General features: G+C 54.8%; 5 protein-coding genes across 6 annotated transcripts; 3 read left to right on the top strand and 2 right to left on the bottom strand.

Moving 5' to 3' along the window:
- Window positions 1-1725: 1725 nt before the first annotated feature.
- Window positions 1726-3640, top strand: PV07_08414 (uncharacterized protein; the record flags this gene model as incomplete). The annotated part of the gene is made up of 4 exons (XM_016395577.1): window positions 1726-1918; window positions 2023-3278; window positions 3371-3469; window positions 3548-3640. 4 exons carry the CDS (start codon window positions 1726-1728, stop codon window positions 3638-3640), a joined length of 1641 nt encoding a protein of 546 aa, XP_016245433.1.
- A 569-nt stretch (window positions 3641-4209) lies between these two features.
- On the top strand, window positions 4210-5518 carry PV07_08413 (uncharacterized protein). Its single transcript, XM_016395576.1, has one exon. It carries the CDS (start codon window positions 4337-4339, stop codon window positions 5420-5422), a length of 1086 nt encoding a protein of 361 aa, XP_016245432.1. The 5' UTR covers window positions 4210-4336; the 3' UTR covers window positions 5423-5518.
- A 209-nt stretch (window positions 5519-5727) lies between these two features.
- PV07_08412 (uncharacterized protein) lies at window positions 5728-8210 on the bottom strand. Its single transcript, XM_016395575.1, has 2 exons — window positions 7546-8210; window positions 5728-7489 (listed from the first exon to the last, which is right to left on the bottom strand). Exons 1-2 carry the CDS (start codon window positions 7699-7701, stop codon window positions 5888-5890), a joined length of 1758 nt encoding a protein of 585 aa, XP_016245431.1. The 5' UTR covers window positions 7702-8210; the 3' UTR covers window positions 5728-5887.
- Window positions 8211-8357: 147 nt separating this feature from the next.
- PV07_08411 lies at window positions 8358-10018 on the top strand. 2 transcript variants are annotated; one of them, XM_016395574.1, is made up of 4 exons: window positions 8358-8578; window positions 8668-9118; window positions 9177-9393; window positions 9450-10018. In XM_016395574.1, the coding sequence occupies exons 2-4, from the start codon at window positions 8675-8677 to the stop codon at window positions 9713-9715; spliced, it is 927 nt and encodes a 308-aa protein (XP_016245430.1). In that variant the 5' UTR covers window positions 8358-8578; window positions 8668-8674; the 3' UTR covers window positions 9716-10018. The 2 variants fall into 2 exon arrangements, with proteins under 2 accessions (XP_016245430.1, XP_016245429.1); XM_016395573.1 differs by having other exon boundaries at window positions 8358-9118.
- On the bottom strand, window positions 9939-12518 carry PV07_08410 (uncharacterized protein). The gene is made up of 2 exons (XM_016395572.1): window positions 11701-12518; window positions 9939-11642 (listed from the first exon to the last, which is right to left on the bottom strand). Exons 1-2 carry the CDS (start codon window positions 12135-12137, stop codon window positions 10259-10261), a joined length of 1821 nt encoding a protein of 606 aa, XP_016245428.1. The 5' UTR covers window positions 12138-12518; the 3' UTR covers window positions 9939-10258.
- Between the last annotated feature and the right edge of the window lie 1169 nt (window positions 12519-13687).

The raw sequence follows: 13687 nt of genomic DNA, 5'->3' as shown, positions 1-13687 counted from the left end.
CTCGGAGTATTCGCAACCATATGTTAGCCAGGCGAGATATATCTCATGGACTAGGACCACGGTGAGGAACTCTGCCGCTACAGACCTACGTCTGCGGTGGAGCTGAGAGCTCGTCTACAGCCACAATACCAGAGTTTCTATGTTCCCAGTAGACACTTATGAACGATAAGATGCTCCAATTCGCGGTCAGTCTGGACAATCTCCTGGAACCTTGCCGTACACAGCCCACTGCCACAGATCGCATATAAATATAGGCACGCGAACTGAGTGTATTAGAATTCCATGGCCAAGTCCATGTAAGCTATATTGCAGAAGCGAGACCATATGGAACGGGAGGCGGTGCTGGACGCGGTCGATAAAGCCCACTAGAGGTTGGCAAACCGTATGTATGCTTGGTGGCTACAAGGCGAGTCGCATCGCGAGGCGCTATGGCTCTCAACGGCGGCTCATTACCTCGTCTAACACCGTATCATTCAGGCTATTGTCCCCTAGATGACCCTCCAGGACCTACAGTACCGCTCGATGCCTGATTCGTATCATGATATAGATCTTGGTGCGCAGGGGCTTATGCACAGACCCGTGTCATCCTTTTTAGTATACCTCTCACTCCACCACGAAGCCAAGCCTGTCCTCGGCCAGAACTCGACCGATATTGAAATGCGGAGGAGGACAGCACCGTACCAGAAGCAGGATAGAACGGGGATCAAAGACGTAGCCGTGGTATCTGTCCCATTCAACAATCCTTCCATACGGAAGTGGTAGCCTTGAAAGATACGACGCGACTCCTCCCGATGTCCTATCGAGATCCTCCATGTATGTTTTGGGTCATGTTCCGGCGGGAACCTCGGGTCGAGGGCGGCTCCCCAGATCTGACTCCAAGCTGTGCCCTGGACCAAAGATGCAGCTAGATCCTGTCACTCCCGACCGAAGATGAACCGTTCGATGGGGAGGCCGGGGAGTTCCTTTGGAGAGTGATTGGCCATGACTTTAGCCTAGATATAGGAGGACTGTCGCGTCAGGGAATATTGCAAGTTGGCTTTGTCTCGTTGCGTCTCTAGTCCCGGCTAATCACTGGTTGCCACTCTCCTAGAATCCTCCAGTGCGGGCGAACCAACTTCATGGCTTCTGGTGCAGCGTGAGGTTCCACAACAAAAAGCCGGGGCCCCATGGTTTGGCCCAGAGGCCCCCAGACAAATCATTCTAATCAGCCGAGTTTCCGCCTCTTTTTATCTTGCCTTTTGACGATGAGAGGATCACCTTGTCGATTCGAAAGGCCAAGATCTGAGACAACGTCGCATTTGCCATGGTCTTTTCTTTCGCTACCAAGTCTGGTTTCGGAAAGAGCCCGGTGGATTGCACGATGATGCGCTTCTTCATCCCAGATATCCAAGCGACAGGATGCAGGCTTTTCCTCAGAGTAGGATGGAAAGATTTACCCGTCAAAGTCGTCTCGCATGTCGGTTCGCCGAGGGCGAGTCTGGCTCGGTCGAAGGAGTTGTCTGGACCTGAAAGCAAATGCGACTCCATCTCCCGCCGTTTGGTTACCCCTGCTATGGTATGAAAGGTCGACTCCCGACTAGTCTAGGTGATCCTGCTTGGCCAGTCCAGAGTGTATATATAGGAGCAACACTCTCCACTTTTGTTCAGCCTGTTGCAAGCTCTCTGTCTCTTTTTCCGACTTTAACAGTAAGGTGACAGCCACTCTCTTCACCACCGTGGCTAGAGATGGCGACCGAACAGAAGGCGGGAGATACAATCCACTTCGAAACTTCGGAAGACGGACTCGGATACCTCAAAGATGTTGGACTCCATGATGCCGGCCTCGCCAGTGGTGCCCTCGAGGGCACGGCGCAGGAGCACAGCATGAGCGTCTTCCAGGCCTTGAAGACGTACAAACGCGCGGCATTCTGGTCGATCCGTACGTTTGGCCCCTGAGCTCAGAGGAGCACGTCCAGCCAGCCAGCTTGATAGCTGGAGGGCTAGATGGCACCTTTGAAGTTTGCAGACTAACACCGTGAGCAGTCATCTCCACCACCGTCGTCATGGAGGGCTACGACGTCACGTTGTTGGGGTCCTTCTATGGCTACCCGAGCTTTCGACGCAAATACGGCGCATTCCTGAACGAGGAGAGCGGCTACCAGATTTCGGCGAACTGGCAACAACGCTTCAATTGCCTAGGTGCCTTTGCCAACATCATCGGCGCCCTGCTCAACGGGTGGGCCACCGCCAGATGGGGCCACCGCAAAGTGCTCATGTTCAACCTGTTCTCGCTGGCCGGGCTCATTTTCATTGTCTTCTTCGCCCCCACGATCGAAGTCATGCTTGTCGGCCAGTTCCTCTGCAACATCCCTTGGGGGGTGTTTGCCACCACCGGTCCTTCGTACGCGGCCGAGGTCACGCCCTTGGCCATCCGCGGGTATCTCACCGCGTACGTCAACCTGTGCTGGTGTATTGGGCAGTTCATTTCCGCTGGCGTCCTCAAGGGCCTCGTGAACAACACCACCGAGTGGAGCTACCGCATCCCTTTCGCGGTCCAGTGGATATGGCCGATCCCACTGTTCCTGGCAGCTTGGTTTGCCCCCGAGTCGCCGTGGTTCTTTGTTCGGACGGACCGAATCGAAGCTGCCAGGAAGTCCCTGGAGAGGCTGACCCAGCCGGAACATCACGGTGAAATCGACGCCACCATCGCCATGATGGTGCACACCAATAAGCTCGAGCTCCAGGAGCGAGCGGGAGTGTCTCTCTGGGATGCATTCCGTGGCACAAATCGACGCCGTACTGAGATCGCCTGCATGGGCTTCCTATCTCAGATCACCAACGGCGGCGCCCTCTGCTACAGCGGGTCCTTCTTTTTCCAACAGACGGGCATCAGCGCCAATGCCGCGTACGCCATCTCGTTGGCCGGCACCGGCATCGCCTTTCTGGGCACCATCATCTCCTGGCTGTACATCTATCGCTGGGGCCGGCGCACCATCTGGCTGGTCGGGTTTGCCTTCCTGGTCGTGATCCTGTGGACCATTGGTTTCCTGGCGCTGCCTTCGCAGACCAAGAGTCTGGCGTGGGCACAGTCGATCCTGTGTCTTGTCTGGCTGGGCGCGTACTCCATGTCCGTGGGACCCATCATCTACACTCTCGTCGCCGAGATCGGCTCGACTCGACTCCGCACGCAGACGGTCGTGCTGGCGCGCAGCACGTACTATGTTGGCAACATCATCTGCGGTGGACTGCTTCAGCCCGAGCTGATTTCTCCGGGCGCGTGGAATGCCAAGGGCAAGACTGTATGTTCCCTGACTTCCTTTCTCTGTCTCTTCCCAATTGCGTTGCATGTCCCACTCAGTATGGTCCTTGCTAATTGCCGGCGACTCGCCAGGCATTCTTCTGGGCCGGCCTCGCGACGTTGACATTGCTGTGGGGCTACTTCCGCCTGTTCGAGACCAAGGACAGGACATTTGGCGAGCTGGACTTCATGGTAAGCGACCACATACCTTTTTCCTGCTCGGTCATCCGAAGACCATCGCCATTTGCTGACTGCGATGTGGGTTTGCAGTTCCAAAATAGCGTTCCAGCCCGAAAGTCTGCCAAGTATCAGATCAGAGAAGAGGAGCTTTATGCCGCAGACGGCGAGGAGAAGAAAGCGTGAAGCTCGATGCTCGAGGAAGGGTGTCTTGTATTCGCCAGCCATAGAGAGGAGAGGGGAACGCGACAATTTGAATTGTGCAGAGCAGTCGGACCGTAATAGAGGAGCCTATGTTGTGACTTGATACCTGTAGCCGGATGAAAGCATCCCAACCCATCCGCGCAGTAGATACGTGCCGTAGACCACGCTGCTCAGGCAGTTTGTTGGTCTCATGGTACCGGTATTCTTTGTAACCTCACTTTGGCGACCTGGCGGCGGTATTGCACCGGCCTGAGAGTTTTCTTCCTCTTTCGACGTAGGGTGCTATTGCGTCTTCCTCTGCGCCGAGTGTCTTGGACTGTGCATGTGTTGAGGTGGAGTGAGCTGGGAACACGCAAGTCAGGTTACAAAGGGAATTTCTGCTTGTACGGCGGACGATGTGGACAACTGGTGCAAGGATCCAACGTACCAGAAGTGATATTGAGGCGGAAACGAGATCCGCGACCTCGTTGGTTCCCATTTCATCATCAGAGCGTCATGGCCTTGACGTGGGACACCAGCCCGGCCATTTGAATTGCTTCAGGGCGGAGAAAGGTGAGTGATGAATGAGCAGTAAGAGGCCATCATACCAAGTGTATCATGTGTAATATGTGACGATGTAAGTCCTTTATAAACATACCCCACGTTTGCTGACCATCATACTACTCAACCTCGACCTCAATGCCGCCCAAGCCTCACCACATCACCCTCCAAACCCATCTCAAGCCAACCTCAGTTCGACTTACTGCCCACCGACCTCGCCTTCTTATATCCCCTCTGTGCCAACCGCACCTCTCATCCATCACAACGGCTCAGCCTCGTCTCCAGAGCCTGCAACGCCACTTCTCATCCACGCCGCCGCCCGCCATGTCGTCGGATCTCAACTCGCGCAACCAGACCTTCAAGCTCGACAAGCTGTTTGATGTCTCCAACAAAGTCGCCCTCGTCACCGGCGGCGGCAGCGGGATAGGCTTGATGATCACCCAGGCGCTGGCGACCAACGGCGCCAAGGTCTACATCTGCGGGCGCACCGAGGAGAAGCTGGAGCGCGTGGCCGAGCTGTACGGCAAGGACATCCCGGGCCAGATCATCCCCATGACGACCGACGTGAGCCAGAAGGACGAGATCAAGAAGCTGGTGGCCGAGATCTCGTCCCGGGAGAAGTGCCTGTGCATCCTGGTCAACAACGCGGGCATCGCGCTCAACACGCAGCAGACCGAGGCGTCGTCCGCCGAGGAGATGTCCAGGAATCTGTTCGACGACGCCGATGAGACGTTCGACATGTGGACCGCCACGTACCGGACCAACGTGCCGCAGCTGTTCTTCATGACAACGGCGTTCCTGCCCCTGCTGCAGGCCGCGCACCAGCACAACGACAACTTCTCGGGCACCGTCATCAACATCTCGAGCATCTCGGGCATCGTCAAGACCGCCCAGCACCATTTCGCATACAATGCCTCGAAGGCGGCCGCTATACACCTTACCACGATGCTAGCTAACGAGGTCGCGCAGAACGGGCTGAAGGTTCGTATCAACAGCATCGCCCCCGGCGTGTTCCCCAGCGAGATGACCGCGCAAGACAGCGGCGACGACCAGAAATCCCACATCCCCCGCGAAAAGTACGAGAGCAAGGTCCCCGCCCGCCGGCCCGGCGAGGACCGCGACATGGCCAACGCCATCCTCTTCGCCGCCACGAACCAGTACCTTAACGGCCAGACCGTGGCGGTGGATGGCGGCTACATCTTGAGCGCTGGAAGCGGGCCGTGAAGTTGGAACATGTCAACGCTGGCTTCCTTCCACGGAGACGCTGAGCGCGGGTCGGTGTGTGTTCTACGTTGGTCGACTGTCCGTGGCAGAATACCCCCCCCCCCCCCCCCAAACCAGCGACAGGGGGGAACAGTGTACCACGGTATTATCTCGTTCCATCCAAAGGCTGATCAGTTGCTCAACATGGTCTCCTATCTGTATCACCACAATGGCAACGAGGAAGGATATTAAGGCACACAACTGCGCCCAGTATAAAGCCACTTACAGAATGAATGATCCAAGAATGAGTAGCACAACTTTTTCGTCTTCTATGTACGTGATTTCCGAGCGGAGACTCATCCTTCCCTGAGTATAGTTTAATCCTACTTGTGAACCTATATTCTCGTGCAATGTAGGAAATCAAAAAACAAACCTGTATTATCTAACAGCCGTGCATAATCAGGAGGCCTGGCATTGCAAGTGCAACTAGACTTCTTCGGCGGCATTCTTCTCATCAACGATCTCATGCTTCGTCTGTTCATCGCCCCCCTTTGTCTCTGTGTCTGTACCATCAGCTGAACCAGGCTTACTATCATCCTTCTGGCTTGCGGCAGCCTCTCTCGCAGCCTTGGCCGCTGCCTGCTGCGCAGCAGCAACTTTTTTCAGATTCTTCCACTCCATGGCCAAGGCCCCGAGGATGGTGGTTGCAGACACGGCCACACCGACGTAAAAGGCATTCCTCAGCGCGTCGTTGTATGCCACAAGCACAGAGTGCAGGAACTGTGGGGGCACAATGCCGCGGAGGTCTGTGGCTCCAACGTGCGTGACCACGTTTGCATTGACGCCGGGGATGTTCTTCAGGTCTGAGGCGAGAGTGTTGTCGAAGATGTTGTTCGCGACGCTGACGAAGATGGAGCCGCCCAGCGTTTGCGCAAAGAACATCATTGATGCGCCCGTGGGCACGTCCTTGCGAGCCAGTGCAACTTGTGCAGCTACACTGGGCTGTTGCATCCCCAAGCCCAAGCCCAAGCCATAAATGGCCTGATATCCGATCCACTTTGGGTGAGCTGTAGTGGTCGTAAAAGTGGAGATGAGTCCCGAGCCAATAGACGTCAGCATACATGAAAGGTACATCCATTGCGTGAAATATCCGATCTTGCGGGTTGCGAAGCCGGCGAGCATGGAGGAGACTGTGATACCCAACACAGCTGGAAGATTCATGATTCCTGAGTGGACAGCCGAGGCGCCTTTGATGGCTTGGAACCAGATGGGGAGGAAGTAGACTATGGTCATCATCCCTGAGCCGCTGAAGAAGGCATACAACACGCCTGCGGAGACGGAGCGAGTCTTGATGATTCGCGGAGGAATGGTGGCGCCCTCCTGGAAGACATGTTGGAGATAGACGAAGATGCTGAAGAGAATTCCTGAAAGTATCAATAGAACGATGATGCGGGCGTCGGACCAGTTGTATGTGGTACCTCCCCACTGCAGGGCCAAAAGGAGGCAGACGATGGAAGGAATGAAGACCGCTGTTCCGATGGGATCGAGTTTTCGGAGCTTTTCCTTGAAGGGGACTTTGGCTCTCTCCGTGGCGGCAGCTGGGAGTTGGAGCACGAAGAAGAGCACCACCATCATAACTCCACCGACGGGCAGGTTGATATAGAAACACCACCTCCAAGAGACCTTGTCGGTAAATACGCCGCCCAACAAGGGTCCGGCAACCGAAGCGACTGCAAACACGGCACCAAAAATGCCGCTCCAGGCGGGCCGCTTCTGTAGCGGGACGAGGTAGACAATCATTATGATGGCCCCAGAGAAGATGCCTGCGCTGCCGACACCTGCAATAGCACGACCGATAATAAGTGCGGTGGAGTTCGGGGCAGCGCCGCAGACCAAAGAGCCCAACTCGAATATACCCACACAGGCAATGTATACCGTTTTGGGGTTGTAGAAGGTGTAGATTCGGCCGATGAAGAGTTGGAATGCGGACATTGTGAGGAGGTAGGCCGATGCATACCAACCTACGTCTGCCAGGGAGTTGAAATGGTTGGTGATGACAGGGATGGCTGTTGCGATGATCAGACGATCCTGGCCAGTTTGTTAGTCCTTGAAAAGGAGGGGAATGAGTGTTTGGATGTCATTACCAATGCAACCAGGAAAGCCGTACACATCATTGCAGCCACAATGACAATAACCTTTGAGAGGGGAGGGTATTCCTCCTGTTCGACGGGTTCAGCTGGTTTGGAAGCATCTCCGCTGGAGCGGCTCTGCAAGTCTGTAGACAGCTCCTTCTGCGCCATTTTGTTGAAGAGTATAAGAGATCTGGTTGTACCAAAGCAATTCCAAGTGGTGAAGTTGCAGACCAAATATGCGTGCTAACATGGGAACGGCGAAGAGGATATTAATGTTTGAGATGGATCTCATGTTTTCCTCCATGCTGAACCTACCGTGGTTGCAATCGCGAATAGGCTCCAGGCAAATGGACCAGTATACTCTCTCGGGCGCGAGAAAAAGATTGGATGAAGCGGCCATACTGAAAACGGCCATGTGGTAGAACCATCTCTTTCGATCTAAGGCACCAATCAACGGACACTGGAGGACCGGCGACAACTTGTGGGTGTCGACGTTCGGGCCCGAGGACTAAAACTGCGTCCGAGTCCCAGCAAAGAGGCGGACGAGGGGAAACCGCAGGTCTCCAGCTGGAGATGAAACTGCTCGATCATGATAACATTGCGATCCTCGAGATTAAGATGCTGTATGCAACAAAGTTATCATCGGGGAGAGACGTTGCTGTGAAGAGGGAAGTGAGGTCGCAGGATGAGAAGGAGACGAGCGAGAAGATGTGCTGGCGATAAATCTTATGCCAGACGAGACCTTTTTCCTCATTGGCTGGGAATTCCTTCTCTTCTCTTGCTTGACTTTTCACTTCAACTTCCACTTCGTCTTCGCCTCCAGGATCTCTTTTGCGTTCCTAACGCTCCACTGATTAAGTCCATTGCAGAATATAATATAATTCCCACCTGTGAGCCAAGTCGAAAGATGGAAGAAAATTCATCTGGCGCTGCCGGGTATGTCTTCCGCCTCACGCACGCATTTCGGCCTCCCACGTGAGATGCTTCTGTGACATCAGCATCTAGATGACGTTGATCTCGAGAAATCCTTTTGTAGGAATCAACAGTGAATATCACGACTACAATGCCTCATCTCACCCGCTCCACGTCTTCTCATTCGAACCTCCTTGACTTACACATACAGCCGAGTTCCAGTTAAATCATGGAGACGATCAAAAGCACAGTCAAAGAAGCCACCGGTGGCAAGGGCCAATTCGAGCAGGGTTTCCTACCGCCGGTCTCTCACCAAGACCCTCCCGGAAAAGAAGGTGACTTGCCTGTCGAGCCTATCCATGACAAGCTCCCAGCCGCAGACGGTGGATGGCAGCCATACAAGGCGGCAGGGAAATTGGAAGGCAAGAAAGCCCTCATCTCTGGGGGGGACAGCGGAATTGGACGCGCCATAGCGATCTTGTATGCAATGGAAGGTGCCGACAGCTTCATCGTCTACTTGCCAGAAGAAGAAGAGGATGCACAGGAGACTAAACGCCGGGTCGAAAAGCTCGGGCGGACATGTCATCTCTTTGCCACCGACCTCAGGAGACCGGAGAACTGTCAGAAGGTTATAGACGCCGCGCTGCAGGCCATGGGCAGGATCAACATCTTGGTATGACAAATAGATGGCGAGTATTGCATGAGCCTGATAGGCTGACACCAAGACGTAGGTCAACAACGCAGCGTACCAGATGATGCAGATGGACATTACAGACATTTCGATTGAGCAATGGCACAAGACATTCGAGACCAACATCCACCCATATTTCTATCTGGCTAAGTTCCTTATTCCGCATATGAAGCGCGGCGACGCCATAATCAACAACGCCTCAATCAATGCTTACATCGGTCGACCCGATCTGCTTGACTATACATCTAGCAAAGGAGGCAAGTGTTTCCCGTGTCCATTCGAGTGAACATGACTGTTTCTGACTGATTTGCAGCAATCGTCTCATTTACGCGCGGCCTGGCAAACCAGCAAATGAGCAAGGGCATACGCGTCAACGCCGTCTGTCCTGGCCCAGTATGGACACCTCTCATCCCGAGCACCATGAACGAAGACGCGCAGAAGCAGTTCACCTCGCCCTTGGGCCGGCCCGCTCAACCCAGTGAGATTGCCACGTGCTTTGTGTTCTTGGCAAGCCCGGACAGCAGCATGATCAGCGGGCAGAGCCTACATCCGAACGGCGGGGTGATTGTAAATGGTTAAAGCATATGCAGGTGGATGAGATGTTGTTGGGGACAATGTAACATTCTCGAATTCAACCACTGGAAGGGGAAGGGGGACGGTGGTCAACTCTGCGTGAATGCTTGATGGAAGGAGAATGCTCAAGAAACCTCGAATGACTATGAGAGTGTCAAGCAATTTGCATTAAAGAGATGCACTGTGTGCTATTTTCCTAGCTGGCCGCGTTGTGGATACTCCAGAAACCAAGCTCCTTATGAGAAAACCACTGTGAGAAGACGAGTCATTTCCAATTAGGTAGACAAGAGAATGTTATCTCTGCAAGCAGCCCTACACGGCCACAGCACCTGCCCAGTATTACGCCCCTCAAACTCCCAGTCCAAATAGCGGATATCCTCTTGTAATGCGCATATGAAGCTCTGCAATTCAAGGCGATGGAGCCAGAGCAACGAACCCGAAGGGTAGTGAAATGAACAACTGGTCTACAAAACACCCCTCTACCAAACTATTGCGCCCCAGTGGCAGTATATCATCGTGTTCGGGTCGTGAAGGGTCCCCAAAGCTCGGCTATGTGCACGCCGACACGACCGTCAAGCTGTACCGCTTCTCAAGCTGAGCCAGTAGCGACAACGCCTCTGCAGGAGCAGCAACATGCACCGCGGCAGCGGGATACGAGGGCGTGAAATCCCCGATCGAATCCTCATAGACGGACGAGGGCGGGGACGGCAACGACGACGGCGCCGAGAAGATCGGACACGGCGAGTCCACCTCGGACGAGGACAGCGCCAGAGACATGGACGACCACGACGACGACGTCGAGTGTTGCGCCGACGGGAACAGTCCCGTCGTTGCCGCTGTGTGCGCTGCGGGAGTCGTGGGCCCTGCGATCGCCCGGAAGGAGAGGGCCTGGCTCTGGCGCTGGGACCGCGTGCGGAGCACGTACTGGTAGGATTTCCGGGCGGACGATCTGCGCGGGAGAGGAGGCGGAGAGGTCGAAAAGGTGTCTGTGATGGCGGCGGCGGCGGCGGCTGCGGCTTCTGCTGCTTCTTCGGGCGACGCGGCGAGGAGGATGGTCAGGTCTCGAATGGAGATTCCTGCGGACTTCGCGTCGCCGAGAGGAGCTGGCAGGGCCACGACCATGGATGTAGAAATGGCGGTGGTCTCTGTCAGAGGAGCGGCATCGGGGTTTTCTTCCGAAGCGGCAGGCGAAGTCTCGACTCGTGTGCTGGAGTTCGCAGAGTCGCTACCGTCCTCAGCACTCGTTGCACTCGAAGACACCTCCTCAGACTCCGATGGGCTCTTGTTTGACTCGCCACCGTCGTGATCGGCGGGAGAAGGGATCTCGTCTGTCGACTTCGCCCGTCTCCAGAACCTTGCCTTCTTGAACAGGAGGTTGGAGGTCTGCCGCTTGAGGCTGTCGCAGAGTCTCTCGAGTGAGGACACCGTCTTGCTCAGCATTTCGCTCATGTCGGTGAGCGCACCGGAGGCACACTGCGAGATGCCCCTCCTGACATCCAGTTTCTCCAGGGCGCGCAAGAACTCGGCCATGACGCCCGTGTTCTCGTCAACCGAGGTCCTCAGATGCGCTACGGAGGCGGATTGCTTCTTGACTTCCTTGCGCAGCTGGTCCAGGTACTTCCTGTCGGTCTTGGTCGTGCAGTTCCTCCGCTGTTCGGCGAGTTGGGCGAGCAGGTGATCCAGCTTTTCCGATGTGGCTTCCAGTTGCGACTTGATGGCTTCGGTTTCGCTCTGGCTGTCGGTGATCTTCCGGGCGAGGTCGGCCATGCTTCCGTCCATGAGGTTGTTCAGCGACTCGAGATCTTGCCTGTTGGACCGGATCGTGTACAGCACTTCTTGGACGTCTTTGCGGTACGTCGACACACATTCGCCGTAGCTCTCAATCTTGTCAACCATGGTGTCCAGCCTCGGCAGTACGAGGCCAAACCTGTCGCTGGAGGCGCCATTGTCAGGAACATTGCCAGACGCGAAGTGGTTGAAGAATAACCTACCATATCTCAAGCAGGATGAGTCTGTCGACGTCGTCCAAGACATCCCTGGCTGTTAGCCTGATCTCTTCGATTTTTCCAGAGAGCTCATCCCAAGTCCAAGCGAGGTCGTCCTTCACGCCGTCGAGGTTGGGGCTCCCAGGCAGGAGCGCTTGCCGGCTGATGAGATAGTCTTCGAACTTGTGCCAGGCCTGTTCCAGAGCGGTCAGATCAGCCTCCCACTCTGCCTTGCGCGGATAGTCGTCGCTCTCCTCAATGTCTTTGACATAGCCCCCAATCAGACGAAGTTTTGGAAGCAGGTAGTGTCGTAAATACTGCAATTGCTCTCTGTGTTTCCGTTTGGCACCTTTGCGCGGCTCCACGTTCTTTAGCAGAGTGTGAATCGCCCTTGCAGCGTCACTGATGTCGTCTGCATTCCACCCAGGGTATGTGACAGACATGGTGGCAACCGTGCAGAAGCTGTCAATCAACAGCTCACCCAAATTCTCAAGATCCAGCCAGCGAAGAGCTCGAAAGATATTGGAAGGAGGGAATACAACAGAGCATTTTCAAGACATTATACCCGCCCGCCGCAACGGATGACGGTGGGCCTGTCCAATGGCAACAGATCGACCACCACCAAGAATCTGGGGGATGGCTTTGCTGACGGGGCCAGCTACTAAGCAGGCCACACAAACATAACAACCGACAAGGCTGGGGACGATGGTGGTGTTGGGCATTGGTTCGGCCATTTGCTTCCGATTGTTGTGCTCTTGGTGCCCCGTCATCGTGAGATTGGGGCCGGAAAGAAGGCACAACAAGCGACCCCAAAAGGCCATAAGGCGAGTCGAGGACAAAAAAGCCTTGCTCCAGGAATGTGGTTTTCACAGATTAGAGCGGGCCACTCTTAAAAGATAGATAAGTTAAGCCCTACCGCGCGGAATTGGGCGGCATTGAAAACAAACCCACCAAATAAGCCCGTCTTTTGGGGAGGATCAACAAACATGAGACCCTAAGAACCCTAAAGAACCAGCGTTTCCGGCGCTTGCTGGCCCAAGCGTTGTTGGCTTGGGCACAGCCTACCCACAGTAGGTAGTCCTCAGTAAGAGTGGTGGTAGAGCATTGCGTGTCTCAAGGGGGCCTAAGTCAACCTAGGGAACTTCTTCCCCCCCATGCAAAGGGCTAATAATATCCTAGGTGTGACCAAATCAACAGCAACTTCTCTTCCATCGAGGGCCTTGTATCACCACTGTTTTTGACGCTGAAACTCGGTCCGAAATGAACTCACATCCCCACGCAAACAGGCGAGGGCGGAAATGTGGAAGATCTTCGTCCTCGCCCACTCCCCAAGTGGTGCAAAACGTGGCGCAATTTGCGGAGGCCGGTCGACTATTGGAGTTTCGCTATGGCCTAGCGAATAACTAGTCGCCACCGATTGCAGATCCACGACAGCGATGCTGGCTTATAAAATTGAACTGGACTTGGTCAGCTGTGCATGATGATGAGAATAATAACAAAGAGGTAGAAGAATCGAGGGCCGGACGGAGTTAACCGTGTCTACTGAACTTGCTGTTCGTAGGTCAAAGTTGAGGCCAAGCTTGGTGTGTCTGCATTCATTCCTGTCGTCGAGACCATCATCGTCGTCAACGTGGCCGTTTCTCAAGCCGAAATCTCTTTGATTTGCAGGAGGATCTGAATGCTGGTAGGACGAGAGGCGGAAATTGATGAGAGAACGCAAATACCTGTTCGATGTACCGGACGGCAACGACAATGCCATCCTCGTCATTAATGTCGCCCTCTTCTCCCAAACCCGAGGCTCCCTTGTCGAGGCACGTTAGACAAGCGAGGACAGTATTGGTATACCTTCTCCCCATCCTGTTTGGTGATCGCCCTTCTATTATCATACGTATCAAGGCCTTCCTCAACTCCAAACAGTCATCGATGCCGAGAACTGGGCTGAGGGTAGACTTATCGCCGTCATCTCTGCAGGACGGAAGATGCCCACATGCCT

This window comes from Cladophialophora immunda, assembly GCF_000835495.1.
Source record: "Cladophialophora immunda strain CBS 83496 unplaced genomic scaffold supercont1.5, whole genome shotgun sequence".
NCBI classification, from domain to species: Eukaryota; Fungi; Ascomycota; class Eurotiomycetes; order Chaetothyriales; family Herpotrichiellaceae; genus Cladophialophora; species Cladophialophora immunda.
This window is presented reverse-complemented; position numbering and strand designations above follow the sequence as displayed.

Coding starts and splice junctions, on each gene's coding strand:
- PV07_08413 (XM_016395576.1), top strand. CDS start 4,337: ATGCCGCCCAAGCCTCACCACATCACCCTCCAAACCCATCTCAAGCCA.
- PV07_08412 (XM_016395575.1), bottom strand. CDS start 7,701: ATGGCGCAGAAGGAGCTGTCTACAGACTTGCAGAGCCGCTCCAGCGGA. Junction 7,490..7,545: donor CGGCTTTCCTGGTTGCATTG/GTAATGACATCC, acceptor CAAACTGGCCAG/GATCGTCTGATCATCGCAAC.
- PV07_08411 (XM_016395574.1), top strand. CDS start 8,675: ATGGAGACGATCAAAAGCACAGTCAAAGAAGCCACCGGTGGCAAGGGC. Junction 9,119..9,176: donor TGGGCAGGATCAACATCTTG/GTATGACAAATA, acceptor ACCAAGACGTAG/GTCAACAACGCAGCGTACCA. Junction 9,394..9,449: donor CTATACATCTAGCAAAGGAG/GCAAGTGTTTCC, acceptor ACTGATTTGCAG/CAATCGTCTCATTTACGCGC.
- PV07_08410 (XM_016395572.1), bottom strand. CDS start 12,137: ATGTCTGTCACATACCCTGGGTGGAATGCAGACGACATCAGTGACGCT. Junction 11,643..11,700: donor CTCATCCTGCTTGAGATATG/GTAGGTTATTCT, acceptor TGGCGCCTCCAG/CGACAGGTTTGGCCTCGTAC.